Genomic DNA, 14,798 nt, shown 5'->3' on the forward strand with positions numbered 1-14,798 from the left:
AGAACCTCTTAAAGACTTTTTAGGAAGAGAAAATTATTTTAAATTTGTATTCTCCACAGGCATTGGAAATCCATAAAATGGAGGGATTTGTAAACCCAAACGAAGGTGTGGTGTGGTGTGGTGGGTTTCTCTCTCCTCAACTACTGTTGCTACTGTTGCGAATTCAGAGGTGTATAAAGACTCGATCATTGCTATAATATAAGAAGAAACAAAAGAGAAATGCAAGCGGAGCACAACACAGATTGGTCCTAGTAAAAAAGTTGAAGATGAAAGTTGAATGAGATTGCTTAAGGTGTTTGTTGGACCCAAATTAAATATGTTATGATGGACTTTATCTATCAGACCGACTCATCCATCAAATTCAAAGTTAAAGCATGGCATTGTCGTCTCCTCCTTTTTTCTTTATCCAAAAAGCAACGAGAAAAAGAAAAGGGGCAAGGAACCAAATCTCACATAAACAGGGTGGTTTTATTCCTTATTCATTGCAATTACAAATTAATGAAATGAATAGTTGACGGAAAACCTTTATAAATCGCTGTTACATGTGCTATGTATGCTACAAAGACTATGCCTCTGAATTCTGCTTTTCTGGGACTCTTTCAAAATTGGTACAGATCAGTGAAAAGCACCTTCAACATCTCTTAACAACAGCCGTTGCAAAGCAAGGATGGTGGTTGAACTCGAAAGAAACCTTCAGTGAGGGGTCAAGGGCTCCTGCTCGGGAAATCACGTTTAAGGCAATGCTATTGTGCTCGGCTACTTGCTCTAGCCTTCTTAGTTCGGCCAATTTTTCTGGGTCACTGGAAAAACTACCTTTAACCTCCTTTGTGATCCTCTGGGCATCCTTGAAGTAATCATACATAACTAGGTTCTGCGCAAAGGAAGAGATAACAGTAAGCCTACCCGAGTGTGCTAAACACCTAGTGTGTGCTAACAGAAAATTCACTCACGGATAAACGAGCACGGGTTGTTGATTCCATAAACAGAGGGAACGAGACATGATCAGGAATGCAAGCTTTTTGTAGGAGTTCAAAGTGCTGAATAAATCTCTGCAGGAATTTAAAAAAGAAAAAGAAAAAGAGTTAAACCTGGTGAGAACGCAAAGGGGAGATGTCATCCAAAACATAAATCGTCAACAACTTTTGTAAACTCTTGAATTCATTAAGCAGAAAGAGTGTCTCCTAAAATAGCTCCCAAAATGCATTTCAGGCAAGACAAGGATACCTCTTTTTGCATGTCATGCTTATATGAGAGGATAAAACTGAAATTTACCATCAGTTAACTCAAAGGTTAAGAAAAATATATAAATAAATAAATATAGTAGGAATATTAATGCTATACCTCATGCTCAGTATTAAAAGGGCTTGGATTTTGTGCCATCATGCAGTCATTCCTCAAAGCAGCAAGCATCTGAAAAGATGGGATTCATTAACTGCGGATTTGAGGTGAGAATGTTGAAGCAAAATTTTATGCTATGAATGGACAGGATCTGTCCTGACATTCACAGTATAAAAATATCCTGGTTGATTTGAAACAACAAGACTTGGATGCCTACAAATACGGTCCAACATAAAATTTCTTAGCACCAGCAGAGGCGCAAAGGGACCTATCTCTGCAGTCATCTCAAATGGAAGTGGTCATTCTTCACCTCATAATTCAGAAACTAAAGCAAAATTACCATTGTAAGCCCTTCAGCAAGGCATATTTGGCACTGAAGAAACAAGACTGAAGGCGGAATCTGGTAATCTCGTGCCACATCTTTAACAGAATCCCTTTTCTTCTTTCCCCTACGTTTACCTGATCAACAGAAACATAGAGGCATCAAATGGTGCCATACGCTCAGTAAAATAATTTTGGACAGCCATAGTGCATGTAAATGTATAAGAAAATTCAGACAATTGACTAATCCGAAAGCCTCCTTACGAATAGCTGCCTCGCAATTGAAATAAGTTACAGAATATTAGCATATTTACCACTGCCATTGCTCACCACCGTCTTGAGATTTGTTTTCTCTGCAAGCTTGATTAGGACAACATAGATATACCAATATACCATGCAGTATTCACTCTCCGAATAGAGCTCCAATTCAAAGCCTAAAATGAGAAATCGAAAAGCTATCCAATATGTTTGCTCCTCCACCCAAACAAGGATGTGTTGGAATAGCTTCACGCCAACATTCTGTAAAATTCCAAAGCAAACTCCGATAAGCATAAATTTTACTGGTCTTTGAGTTAAGGTTTCACTATGTTTAGCAAAAGAAAAACGAAGGAAATTTTAACCACAAAAAAGATGTGATCATTGCTGAATACAGGTAGAGATAATTTAATCAACACTGGCATGGCCTTTTGTCAAGTGAATGATGATATCATCAGCCGCTTACATTTCCAAAAAAAAAAAAAAAAAAAAAGGAAATTAAGACACTGAGATGCCCCCTTCAACTGAGTAATCTAATACAGATTTTACCTAATTGCCAACACTGGATTCACTAAAGCCTAGTAGGCAATAAAGTACATTCACAGAAACTATCATGTTGCTTGATAGGTCTCTTATGATCAAACACTCTAGTCATTTGTTCAGTGTTGTTCTAGAATTCGCATTCCTTGTTTAATCCAAGTCACATTGATGTGAAATGCTCAAACTTTATGTATGGCATATTTCCTTTAACAATTAACCAGATAAATGTTTCCCTAAAAATGTAGATATACAACTGGTCAAATTCCAAAGAAAAACAAAGGATAAACTTACTAAGTTTCCCTGATTCTTAAAGAACAAAAATATACGTACATAGAAACTGAATGCCTCCAAGTGCAATTGATGATTGATAAACCAAGTAAGCTAATGGGAATAATATTAAAGTAATCCTCTCAGAGAGCAACATACCTCATCATTTGAAATGTTTGCTTTTTCTCCAAACTCCTTTCTAAAGGCCATCTCTAGCTATAAAATCAACATTTGAAAAACGTAAACACATTATCCATGCCAAATTCCATCGCCAATCAAATTGGTCAATGTGTAGAGTGATAAACAGAATCACATTGGACAATGAGTAGCTATAAAATCAACATTTGAAAAACGTAAATACATTATCCATGCCAAATTCTATCACCAATCAAATTGGACAATGTGTAGAGTGATAAACAGAATCACAGTTTTCATCCTTTTTTCGTTTAAGTTTGAACTCATACTTCCCAAAATACAGACAAAAAAGTAAGAAAAAAAAGGGAAAAGAAACATGCATTGGCACTTTCCTTATAAAGTAGTTTGGTATATAATCTTAACTAACAGTTGGGAGAAAACAGGGGTCTGATGGGTAATCTTGAAGATCTTGTTATGACAATAACTTAATTAAATATCTGCATTAAGAGAAAAGGGTCAGGTTTAGGATCACTCAGCCCTAAACCATCTACCTCATAGTAAGCCCAGAAAACATTAGACAATGATAGAGCAAGATATATGTGCTTCATAAGATGTTCTCTTCAGAAACATAAAACCTTCTGAGGCCTCGAACAACTGAAAGAGTTTGAAAAGGAAGAAAACGTAATAAATGAGCTTTTAAGATAATGTGGCATACCTGTACGTAAACAACACGCCAATCTTGTAAAATCTTTCCAAGCTTACGCCTTTGCCATGCGCCATTTGTACATAAAATTTTTAGCAAATTGATTACTAACTGCATTACACAAAATATTACACATATTAGATGAAGCACCCAGTGCCAGTGAAACAGTCTCACTTGAGTTCTGCTATCTTCTGGCGCACACATGAATCCAAGATTCAGTGAAATTCAAAAAGGAAAAAAAATTGTCATGCAAGAGCTTTCATTGATCATATCCCTTGATCCCCGATCTAAGTACACAAATTGAATAGTTTCATAGAATATGGAACATACTTAGGAACTATCATCACCCAAAAGTAAAACTAAACAGACAAGTATAATAATTCCAAAGATAATAATTCACATCACCTGTCCCAATTGAACAATAGATTCCTTTTTCTGAATATCATGGTTCCGTGTGTTATCACGTAATGCTGCAGCTCTGGTAATTACAGCAAAGACAGGATCCCGGCCATAGAGTTTCCCGTCTTGAACCAGCAAACGCTGTTCAAAAGTTTTCAGGTCAATAATTCATAAATATTTTGACATAACTGTAGCAGTAAGTATCTAATCCAAAGTTTGGACTCTGGAGAAAACAAATTAACAAAATCAAGAAATACTTCCAGCTCCAGCAGCGCATAGTGCGGGAATAAACTAGAAAATGAAACAATAGTAGGACCATAGGCCTAAGGTTATAAATGCATGCAAAGCTGTGTTACCCAGACACATTGTTTAACCTAAAGAACTAATTTCTCTCGGCAATTAGTTCAACATAGCAATAGCACAAAGAAGGATCTGCTGTAGGGTAATGTAGCTAACATGGACTATTAAATACTAAATACCATAAAGTCATCATACCAGCCACTGGAAGAACAATTGAAGTAGAAACAAACGAAACATTGGAAACCGACCTGAAGATGAGCCCTTGCTACTAAATCAGGCTGAGATTTTTGAAACTCAACCACAAAGTGCAAAACACTTTCTAAAGATGGGTCTAATGGGTAGGAACATATAACATCCAGATCTTGCAGAAGTTTCATAAAATATTCAACAGCCTGGTATAACAAAACAAAAAGAACGTTATAATAGTGGAAGTAAATTACCAGAACTGTAGTAATTATTTAATGCTCACCTTTTTCCAACTAAGAATTTTAATCGCACGTGGTGGAGTTGGGGCAGATAACCTACAGTTTAAACTAGCATCAAATCCAATTGGTTGACGGCCAGAAGCAGTAGTTTTGTCTTCTATACTGCCTTCATGAGTTACAAGAGTACTAGATCTGAGGAACTCAGATGAGTTAAGAATGCATTTCAATTCTGATATGCAGGAGGCTATATGTTTTCTTGCCAACTCCAAACCTCTCCCTTGAGGCCGCCTCATAGATGTAAGAACATGGTAAAAATGCTGAAAGAAGATGAACAAAAGATATCTTTTTTATTGAACTTTTAGAATATGGGGCAATTATTTTCAAATGCATGGATATGTGCTCACAGATGATGCAGATGCATATAAGATAAACAAACACAGGGTAAGACCTTACGAAAGCGTAAGCGGCATAACAAAGCTTTGCAGTAGCCTTCCTCAAATTCAACATTATTTTGTAGTGGCACCAAGTCTGCAGCAAAAAAGCTAGTATATGAACCAAGCATAATATTGTAAAATGTATAAACATACATGCAGTCTGAAAGGTGGCAAAAGCTATGTAGATACACAAAGTAAACCTACTCTGGGTATCAAAGGTATAAGGTAGGAAAGCCAATTACTAATTTAAACTAAAATTGATCGAACAAGGAATTAAAATGAAAGAAGAAAATTGATATACACTGCCTTTGTTTTCTTCACATATCTGTTTCACTTAATATTTTACATGAAGATTGATATTAATACGAAAGTTAACAGATATACCTTCTAACACTCTGGTTTTCGATGATGGGGCTTTACAGGCACGTAATTGGCGGGAAATTGTTTCTTCAACAGCCTTTAGCATTGACAAGCACTTTTCATCTCCATCCCCATTCAAAGGAAGACCATATGTCATTATAAAAAGGTCTTCTTCCTGCCAATGAGACAAATTTGATGAAATTTGCATATACAAGCATTTGTTCACTGCAAGATACTACTTAGAAACTAGGACTTATATGTCTATACATGCAGTTGACACAATCTTGCAAGTAGACAAAAATGCACTGTATTGTCATCCAGATGTGTGCTATAATTTACTCGGAGGATAACAATCATTTACGAGTATAACTCATTGATTTATTTTCTTAATTTCTCCTGCCTGACTCAATCCTGGGAGCAGTAAGAATTGATCATAAAGACTGAAACTAGGGAAAAGATAAATTACTACAAATTTATGGAAATACTGAAACAGCGTAGGCCAAAAGAGCTGTTGGAATACTTTACTTCATGAGTCCGTGCATCCGAGACAACTGAAATGACAGTCTTGCAGGTTGCTCGTATGACTCTGCAATAAGAATGCAGTAAGGGATGTGAAGATGTCCTATCAGGCCTGAGAAGATAGATGCAAGAGAAGACAGTTTGTGCCAATGAATGACCCTTGTGCCATGTTGCCTGCCATTCAAAAAGTTAGATATAAAAACATAAAGAAAGGAAAGACTGTAGTACAGAGACAAAAACTTATAAGATAGATCACTTCAACTGCAAATTTTAGTGTTAAAAACAAATATCAGGAATATGTTTAAGCCGATAATGGGAAAAAAAAAAAATTAAGATTGTAAGAGAAAAGATCTAATTAGAGCAATAAAGGGAGTTATCCAGCAGATACCTCACAGGCTAGAAGATGGTCCATGATATCAATATTGCATTGTACATCAATCGTTTTGTCAAAGCTAATAGGAACTGGAGCAGCACCATTCTCAATTGCTTCATCAACAGAGTAATATTTACAAATCATACCAGAATCCATCTTTGGGTCCATTATCTAATAAGGAACACAAACATCAAGTGTTAACCACGCAAGTACTTGAAAAACAAAATTAGAAAAAATAGAACACAAAACCAATATAGCATAGGTTAGGTTGACAGAAAAATTGTGCAACTCTTTGATTATTAATGCTGTCGACGGTGAATCACCCATGTCAAATGAATAACAAAGGTCGCATCCAACAAATAGGGATTTAGGCTGAGCATAACAGCAAACGAATGAAGAAAAAAATACATTTTACTGAGTANGATTTTTCTTTTCAACAAGTTATTGAATGATCATAAACCAAATGCTGTGTGAACTATTCAGTTTAAGACACAGCAATTTTGAATGTACTAATAACAATTTTAAAAAAAGGTGCAGACAACGTCTTACCTCTAAAGCAGACATCGCAGCAAAAAGATTGAAATTATCTCCATGAATGAGCATCCCATCTTGAAGATCTGTGACCAAAGGTCATCAAAAGAAAAAAAAAATGAAGAATGAGAAGCCAAGAATAGGATAGAATGGCAATCAAGTTCTAAACCCAAACAGCATTATAATACACACACAGCTTATATTGATTTTGATGTTATATTTACTATATACTATGCAGAGTTTGCTAAACATATTTGATAAGTTTCATTTGTACCAATCTCAGCAATTATAAAATGAAGCAATAGGGATTTACAAAGTCCACAGTTCACTTCCAACAAAAACCAACAACTCAAGCCTTAGTCGTCCAAACAACCTAGCAATACAGAACCATTCCAACAGTAAAATGAACAGAGCATCATTCAACGTTTTCAACTAATGGAGAATAACCACGGCTTTTGATTAGCCACAGGCACTTACAAGAAGAACGGATATGGTATGTATGTTTTGTATAGATATAGAATATGTGATTAAACTACTAGGCTCGCTTCCTTAATCTGTTTATTTGTTTACAATGAATTCCGATGTCCAATAACATTTGTCATATGAAAACATAAAAAGCAATAGATTCTCATCCCCTTTCCCTGCTTTCATTTTCTTTCAGTTTCTCGGAAACCGAACAGAGTCGCTGAGAAGTTGAAATTGAAGCATAGGGCAACAAGGGGAAAACCACTGACCTTTGCAGGCGGCGTCGAGAAGGGGTGACACGTCAGCCCAGACAGTGTGATCGCCGGAAGGAATGGGAGTGCGTTCGGGTAAGGGGAGGTCCACTGTAGCTTCCTGTGCACTCGTCCCGGCCATCGTCGTAGATGCTTTTCGCTGCGGAAGCTTTGGAATATCAGTCTCCTGTATTGCTGCTTGCTGGGTAGCGTTGTGTGTGTGATCTTTTAGCAAAGGTGGGTGCTTTGCTCGGTTGCTGCCCACTTGCCTGCCTTGACAAGTACAACAACAACGAACAGCGTGCGCGTCAATCAGTGTGGACTGGTGAGGGTGTTTAGGGCATCAAATGGGTCGGATCTGGTCTTGGTATGATTTCATTGGATTTCCTTTCAATTTTTATTTAAGCAATAAGAAAAATTAAAGGGAAATCCTCTTCTTCTTCTTTTTTCATTTTCACGTTAGGGTGAAATCCTTGTACATTTTCAAGTATAGCAATAGTTTTTCAACTCAATCTTAAATTTCATTTTAATTCTTAAATTAAAAATAGTAGAAACACTTAACATTAAGCGCCACTTTGGTGTTTGTTATTAAGGATTTTGCTAAGGTCAGTCGCTTGCTATCCAGTGAATGACGATTTATGACTGTTATAATATTTTATCTTTAATAGTCAAAAATAGTCAATTATACATGATAAATATCCATTTGTCATGTATTTTGTCACGATTATTGTGTCGTATATGCATGTGAGTATGTAACTACATTTTCAACAGTGTACCTTCATTTCAGACCCTAACTAACTAATAATTAATTGAAATTAAAAATTGAAAATAGTCTCCAATATAATTGCATTCTTCTTCTTCTTCTTTTTCCTTTTGGTTCAATTCAATGTGTATGTGACAGGCGCCCACTCATTTCAAGTTCATAATAGGTAATTGAAGAAACACACCTAAAAAAGAATCATATGTAAACCCTATTGCTATGACAATGGGAAGAATATATAGTACACTAGTGTCTGGTCCGATGTGATCCAAGCAATGGACATGAGAAATCAAGATGGCAGCAAAACATCAAGCCTTCTCAGCCAAACCGAGTGAAGCAACATGTGGATCATATCATAAGGTTGAGCTGGTCGATGAATCATGAAATGCCTGTGCACCTCTGTCACCCTCTTTTGCAGTTTCAAATACCTTTTTGGGGAAATTCCTTTCAAAATTGTCTTGATTTCTGGTATTTTTTCTGATGGAATGTACACGGAAAATTTGGTCCAATCAAGAACATCACTAAAGGGCAATGCATAGTAGTCAGAAATGAGGACAGGGACACACCCCACAGAAATTGCTGTGACCACCCTTGGACTTGCCACTTCATACCCACTTGGGCACAAGCAAAACTTGCTCTTCCCCATTAACTTGAAGTAATTTTTCTTCTTGTCAAGGTACTCATGCACTTGCACTTCGTTGTCTTTGTCTTTCCAATGCTCGAGCAAGATATGCCTTATGTTACCGTGAGCACCGCCAGCGAAGAAGGCGAGGATGGAGCGCTTATCAGGGCTTGCACGCTGTGGGGTTGGACCAAGTTTTCCATAGGGTATGTTGATTTCTGGAATTGAGACATCTCTTTGGGGCTTAAACCCTTCCGAGGTATTGGCATTGCATAAAACTCTTATGAACTTGTCGTAGAGCTTAGGGTTCGCTTCTGAAATGTCCGGTGCCTGAAATTTTAAACTAACCACTAGTCATGATGAGTGATCAATTGTAGTATTTAGATAGTGATTTGCATAATAGAAGACAAAACAAAACCTTGTTGCATTATAATCACCTTGTTGATTATCTCTCGGTGTAAAGATGTTGCGAATAGTTTTATTTAAAAGCTTGGAAACTAAACATATAAAAGGAGGCATACCCAATCATGGCAAGAAACTAAGAAATGGTCAGCACCTTGGCTTCTATTCCAGTAAGGGTATCTTTCAGATATAATGCCAATATAATCCAAAACCACCCTTTGTAGCTGATCACGGGAGTAAGTGACAAGAGGATTGTAAAGAGTGTTGACGATGTTGACCACACTGATAGGGATGAGGAACAGGTTGGCCTCATCAGGATGACGAGCCATGAAGCGGCTCTTGCCGCTCTCCATCTCGTCGATGAACTGCCCTTCGATGCCGTAGATGTTGTTCAACGGCCCGTCGTGGACCAAGGGAGGCTCTCCTTCCCTGTAAATCCACACCTTCAATCTTTTCTCCATCTCTACGTGGCTCCTGATCCATCATCATACATAACCACAATTTATTTATTTATTTTGGTAAATAACATATTTGTGCTTGCTAACCCAAATTCAAGCATGTCACATATACACAAGAAAATGGATTAATAAAGGTGCACAAATTTTAGTGCTACAAAATTCAAAACCTGCATGGTATGAAATCAAGGCAATGGATCGACAAAATAGGCTTAGTAATTTGAATCCAATTAATTAATGATATGAATTGAGTAGAGAAATTGACAAGGATGAAATTAGCGGCAGCTAAATTAAGGTTCAAAAAGCTTGTCCCTTGGCATTCTCTCACGGTTAAAATTTCTCGATATGAATTAATGATAAATTGAGTAGAGAAATCGACAAGGATGAAATTAGCGGCAGCCAAATTAAGGTTCAAAAAGCTTGTCCCTTGGCATTCTCTCACAGTTAAAATTTCTCGATATATAAACTCTACTCTCTAGCAATTACTATACTTAAATAATGCTGAATCATTAAGGACAACAGAAATGGTAAATTGGAACAAAAATTGGTAAACGCTGATTTTGGAAGATTTTAATTCCATATATGCATTAACCATAAATCAAGAATTTTATTTGAAAAATTATGGAAAGTTTTAAGGTGCGAATTTTTTTCGTGACAACTCACTTTATGGAGTCCATTCCGATTAAATGTTGTAGCACTCTATTTGCTTTTGCTATGATACCACTTGAATGTTGTGTTAAGGTGACACACTACACCCTTATAGTGTAGTGATATTTTTTGATTATATTGTCATTTCTAATCACCATGTTATAAGTTAGCATTTTCGTATTCATAATAAATCGATTAACATTAAATGTCCCAGATTTTGTTTAATATAGACACTAAATTTCCCATTACCCTCTCAGTCGGGAAAGTCATCAAAAGTCAAAACCCGGGAGAAAAAAATAATTGAGTTCAAAAGAAAAACCTCTGTTTAGACAAGAAAGAAACTGACAGGAACGAAGGAAAACATATATGTGAAACTTAACTGATGAAAAGAATGTGCATTTCTGTAGATGGATCCTGTTGGAATGAACCCTTCATCATCATTTCCCTTGGAATGATTCTTTGCCTGAACTGCTTTACGAATCGCATCTCGTGCTCTAGCCAAATCTGCTTCAATTCTCTCCAAATTACTCATTTTCTACTCAGACATGAAACAAAATAATAAAATCGATCACATATACATAGTCAAAATAAAAAATACATGTATTCATGGCATAAACAAATATGTATACACTCACTTTTTTAGGCTTTTCTTCCCCTTCAATGAGACTACTTGTGTCATTCTCCGTCAATGAATATGACGGCGATAACAACGTTGGTGACGGTGATGGTGATGGTGATGGTGGTGGTGGTGATGACGATGAAATGGGTGGCGGGGTGTCATGGATGGTTTTTATGTGGGAAATAGGAGTAGGATATGAGAAAATAATATTGGTAATGCTGGTTTGGTTCAGTGGAGATAAATAAAAGAGAAAAAACCAAAAGAGAAACAGAGCGGGTAGAGTTACAGTCACAGTTTGCCAAGCAGAGCCAAATTCTGCCATGGCTTTTGCTTTCTTTCTCACTTGTTTGAAGGAGGAGAAGGGAGGAGAAGGAGCATTGTATTTGGCATACGGTGGGGTGATAAATATGAAATCAAAGCATACGTAAACCTCTAAAGTCACAATTTGGTGAGTGTTTGTCGTCACAAACCAATGTACATGTAATGTATGTGAGGGACCCTCCTACCTACGGGCTACGGTTATGGTATGCAAAATTTGGTACGTCGAGGCTGGTGATATATGGTAATATTTTCATTCAAATCTTGGCAAATCAATGGAAGAAGAAGGAGAATCTGGATATTTAATACATTGAAATATTGGTTTTAAGGAGAAAGGAGGAGGATAATAGTGTTTTCTCGTTTCGCACATGGAAAGAAGTTGAGATATTATATATGGAAAAAAGGAATAAGTGGCCAACTCATCACTCATGAGTCATGCCTTCACAAGAAACAGATTGGTTTAATGTGTATGTAACCTATACAATTATTTTGTGTAAGTTATTTGCCTTTCCTTTTTTTATATAGACTGCGAACTGCATTAATTCATCATCAGTGTGTAACTGCATCAACTTTAAGTGGTTGTATGAGGCAGCTTATGGAGTTGAGAGGGGACAACAACATGATCCAAAATAAGACTTAATTATAGAGTTGCAAGTCATCCTATTGGCCACATTTTTATTGTTGGCCACATTTTACATCACACAAAAAAAGGAAGGAGATGGGAAAATTCACACACATGGGTACAATGAGAACTTGATTATATTTCGAGTTTAGAGTCAAGTCGTCTCAACCACACTGAATGAAGCACCATATGAATCACGTCAAATGGCTTAGACGGCCTGTTTAGCACAAAATGCCGATGAACTCTTGACACCCTCTTTTGCATTTTCAGATATTTTTCATATGGAATTGATTGTAGGATGGTCTTAATTTCTGGTATCCTAGCGACAGGAATTTGTACTGAAAATTGGCTCCAATTGAGGACATCGCTGAAGGGTAATGTATAATTGTCGGAAATTAAAACCGGCACACACCCTGCATAAAATGCCTCCACCACTCTTGGGCTTGCCACTTCAAATCCACTTGGACATAAACAATACTTGCTCTGGCCCATTAATTTGGTGTAGTTTAGGTCCTTGGGAAGCTTCTCATGGACTTGAACTTCATCGTCTTTGCCCTTCCAATAATCGAGCAGCATGGGTCGAATGGGTCCGTGAACCCGACCCGCAAAGAATGCTAGAATTGGGCGGTTGTTTGGAGCCTGACCCAAAGAGGGTGGGCCAAGCCTTCCATAGGGCAAGTAAATTTCAGGAAGCGAGACATCTCTTTTGGGTTGGAATCCTTCGGAGGTGTTGGCATTGCAAAGCACTCTAATAAAATTCGTGAAAAGCTCAGGCTTCCCAACTGAAACCTCCGGTGCCTGAATTATGAAATATTATACTTGTTTTAGAAGTATGAAATTTTGAATATTCATGTCAAACAAGTACGTTCCCTTAACACTTAATTTGGTTTTTGTTATGTTTTCCAAAAGAAAAAAGAAGAAGAAAGACTTAGACAATTGATGGGAACTAATACATACCCAATCGTGACATGAAGCCATGAAATGGTCAGCACCATTGCTTCTGTTCCAGTAGGGATATTTATTTGCTACCACCCCAATGTAGTCCATCACAACCCGTTGCAGGCGATCGCGATAGTAGTCTTGTTTTCGGGTGATAGGCATGTAAACATAGTGAACAATATTGGCCACACTGACTGGCAGGAAAAATGTGTGTGCCTCATCAGGATGTGTAGCCCTAAAGGGGCTCTCCTCCCTCTCTATTTCATCAATGAATTGTCCTTCGATGCCATATATGTTGTTCACTGGACCAAAATGCACCAGCGGTTGCTCTCCTTCCTTATAGCTCCACACCTTGAACCTCTTGACCATCTCTATGTGGCTCCTGCAGCAAGCACATCACAATTATTTAAGACCTTAATTATAAGAAAACTAGCCTACGTACTCTTGGTCAAAAGAATACTTAATTATACAGAAGCTTAAAACTCAACTGGTGAAAAGCATATGGGTTTTTGTAAATGGTTCCTCTTGGGACAAAAGTCTCTGTTTTCTCCGATGTGTACTTTTTAAACCGAATTGCTTCAAGGATCGCTGCTCGTGCTTTGGCCAAATCTTCTTCAATTTTCTCCAAACTAGTCCTGCCCTGGTAACGAGATTAAATACACTAAAAGCTAGTATTAGTCAACTTCATTAATTTACCAAAAGCTTCTACGTACATATGAAGAAACTAACTAGCTCTAGTATTGCTTACTTTGGTAGCACTAGCCTTGTGTCTCCTTTGATACATGGAGTTTGTGAGAATTAATTCATCCAGAAAAACGTGGGGCGAGGTTGTGTGGTTGGTCTTTGTTAGATTGAAAGGTGTAGTGGTATTGAAAGAGGAAACAAAAGGAATATTGAGATGGTTTTCAGTAAACAATAAGGGTGAAAAGGTTAGAAGGAAGAAAAGAAGAAAAAACAAAGTAATTAGCGAAAAAAGTGTGGAGCAGCGGAATAAAGCTGAAGTCATGGCTTCACTTCTGGTCTTTAATTCACCATTTCCTTAAGATAAGAGGTGAGGGTAAGTCTGTGACTCGGTGAGGAAGAAGATGGATGATCATCTGGGCTTATTTAAGGACCTGCAGAGCTGCATTTTTTGACTTGTAAAAAGATTCTTACTTCTTAGCGCTTTAGGTGGAAAAAAAATCGATCGTCGATCGCATTGATGTTAATGCAAAATAATTGAACATGGAAGATTGCTACAGATATCGATATATATATATATTAGTATTACTAAAAATTTGATGATGAGTATCTGGCAAGTTATCAGAGGAATTATTAGCATTTTGCCATGCATATGAGATATGACACAACATTCGGAGGAAAAATCGTGGCCATATAAATTGTAATGAATAGAAAGTGAACCCTTTGTCTAAGGCTCGGGGCTCATAATATATTTGACAAAGTAAATCTCTTGGTCTTGAACTGAGGGAGGGTAGCTAGTCATCCAATTCTATGGTGAAGTTTGTACCCTTGGGAATCGACCAAACTCTAATCCCAAAGGTATATTAATATACCTGAGAGTTAGTCAAATTCATTCATTTATCAGCTTTGAGCTTTGTACGTGAGGGCAATACCAATGAGGTCGAAGTGAATTTCTTGGATCACAGACTTCTTGAAGCTGCTGCTTTTTGATTGAACTGAAAGTAATATGCTGTTAAAAGTCCAACCATTTGGCCTGAGAGAGAGAGAGAGAGAGAGAGAGAGAGAGAGAGAGAGATGGATATAATATCTGTAATCTAAATCTAATGGTTTACCTAG

At 37.2% G+C, this 14,798-nt stretch overlaps 3 protein-coding genes across 7 annotated transcripts; all 3 read right to left on the reverse strand.

The window, feature by feature from the left end:
• Positions 1-428: 428 nt before the first annotated feature.
• LOC117634295 (N-alpha-acetyltransferase 35, NatC auxiliary subunit) lies at positions 429-8,024 on the reverse strand. Of its 5 annotated transcripts, XM_034368337.1 has the most exons (16): positions 7,635-8,011; positions 6,919-6,986; positions 6,385-6,540; positions 6,003-6,170; positions 5,502-5,652; positions 5,132-5,211; positions 4,728-5,000; positions 4,507-4,650; positions 3,965-4,099; positions 3,572-3,670; positions 2,881-2,937; positions 1,974-2,178; positions 1,679-1,797; positions 1,342-1,410; positions 951-1,049; positions 429-871 (listed from the first exon to the last, which is right to left on the reverse strand). In XM_034368337.1, exons 1-16 carry the CDS (start codon positions 7,756-7,758, stop codon positions 632-634), a joined length of 2,187 nt encoding a protein of 728 aa, XP_034224228.1. In that variant the 5' UTR covers positions 7,759-8,011; the 3' UTR covers positions 429-631. The 5 variants fall into 5 exon arrangements, 4 of the variants coding, with proteins under 4 accessions (XP_034224228.1, XP_034224229.1, XP_034224231.1 ...); XM_034368338.1 differs by lacking the exon at positions 4,507-4,650; XR_004586762.1 differs by lacking the exon at positions 429-871 and having other exon boundaries at positions 1,002-1,049; positions 1,990-2,178; positions 7,635-8,022.
• A 431-nt stretch (positions 8,025-8,455) lies between these two features.
• On the reverse strand, positions 8,456-11,218 carry LOC117634296 (probable glycosyltransferase At5g20260). The gene is made up of 4 exons (XM_034368341.1): positions 11,139-11,218; positions 10,884-11,038; positions 9,520-9,874; positions 8,456-9,328 (listed from the first exon to the last, which is right to left on the reverse strand). Exons 2-4 carry the CDS (start codon positions 11,033-11,035, stop codon positions 8,666-8,668), a joined length of 1,170 nt encoding a protein of 389 aa, XP_034224232.1. The 5' UTR covers positions 11,036-11,038; positions 11,139-11,218; the 3' UTR covers positions 8,456-8,665.
• Positions 11,219-12,197: 979 nt separating this feature from the next.
• LOC117635579 (probable glycosyltransferase At3g42180) lies at positions 12,198-13,629 on the reverse strand. The gene is made up of 3 exons (XM_034369883.1): positions 13,524-13,629; positions 13,020-13,384; positions 12,198-12,860 (listed from the first exon to the last, which is right to left on the reverse strand). The coding sequence occupies exons 2-3, from the start codon at positions 13,368-13,370 to the stop codon at positions 12,198-12,200; spliced, it is 1,014 nt and encodes a 337-aa protein (XP_034225774.1). The 5' UTR covers positions 13,371-13,384; positions 13,524-13,629.
• Between the last annotated feature and the right edge of the window lie 1,169 nt (positions 13,630-14,798).

Source organism: Prunus dulcis, chromosome 7 (assembly GCF_902201215.1).
Source record: "Prunus dulcis chromosome 7, ALMONDv2, whole genome shotgun sequence".
Taxonomy (NCBI): domain Eukaryota; kingdom Viridiplantae; phylum Streptophyta; class Magnoliopsida; order Rosales; family Rosaceae; genus Prunus; species Prunus dulcis.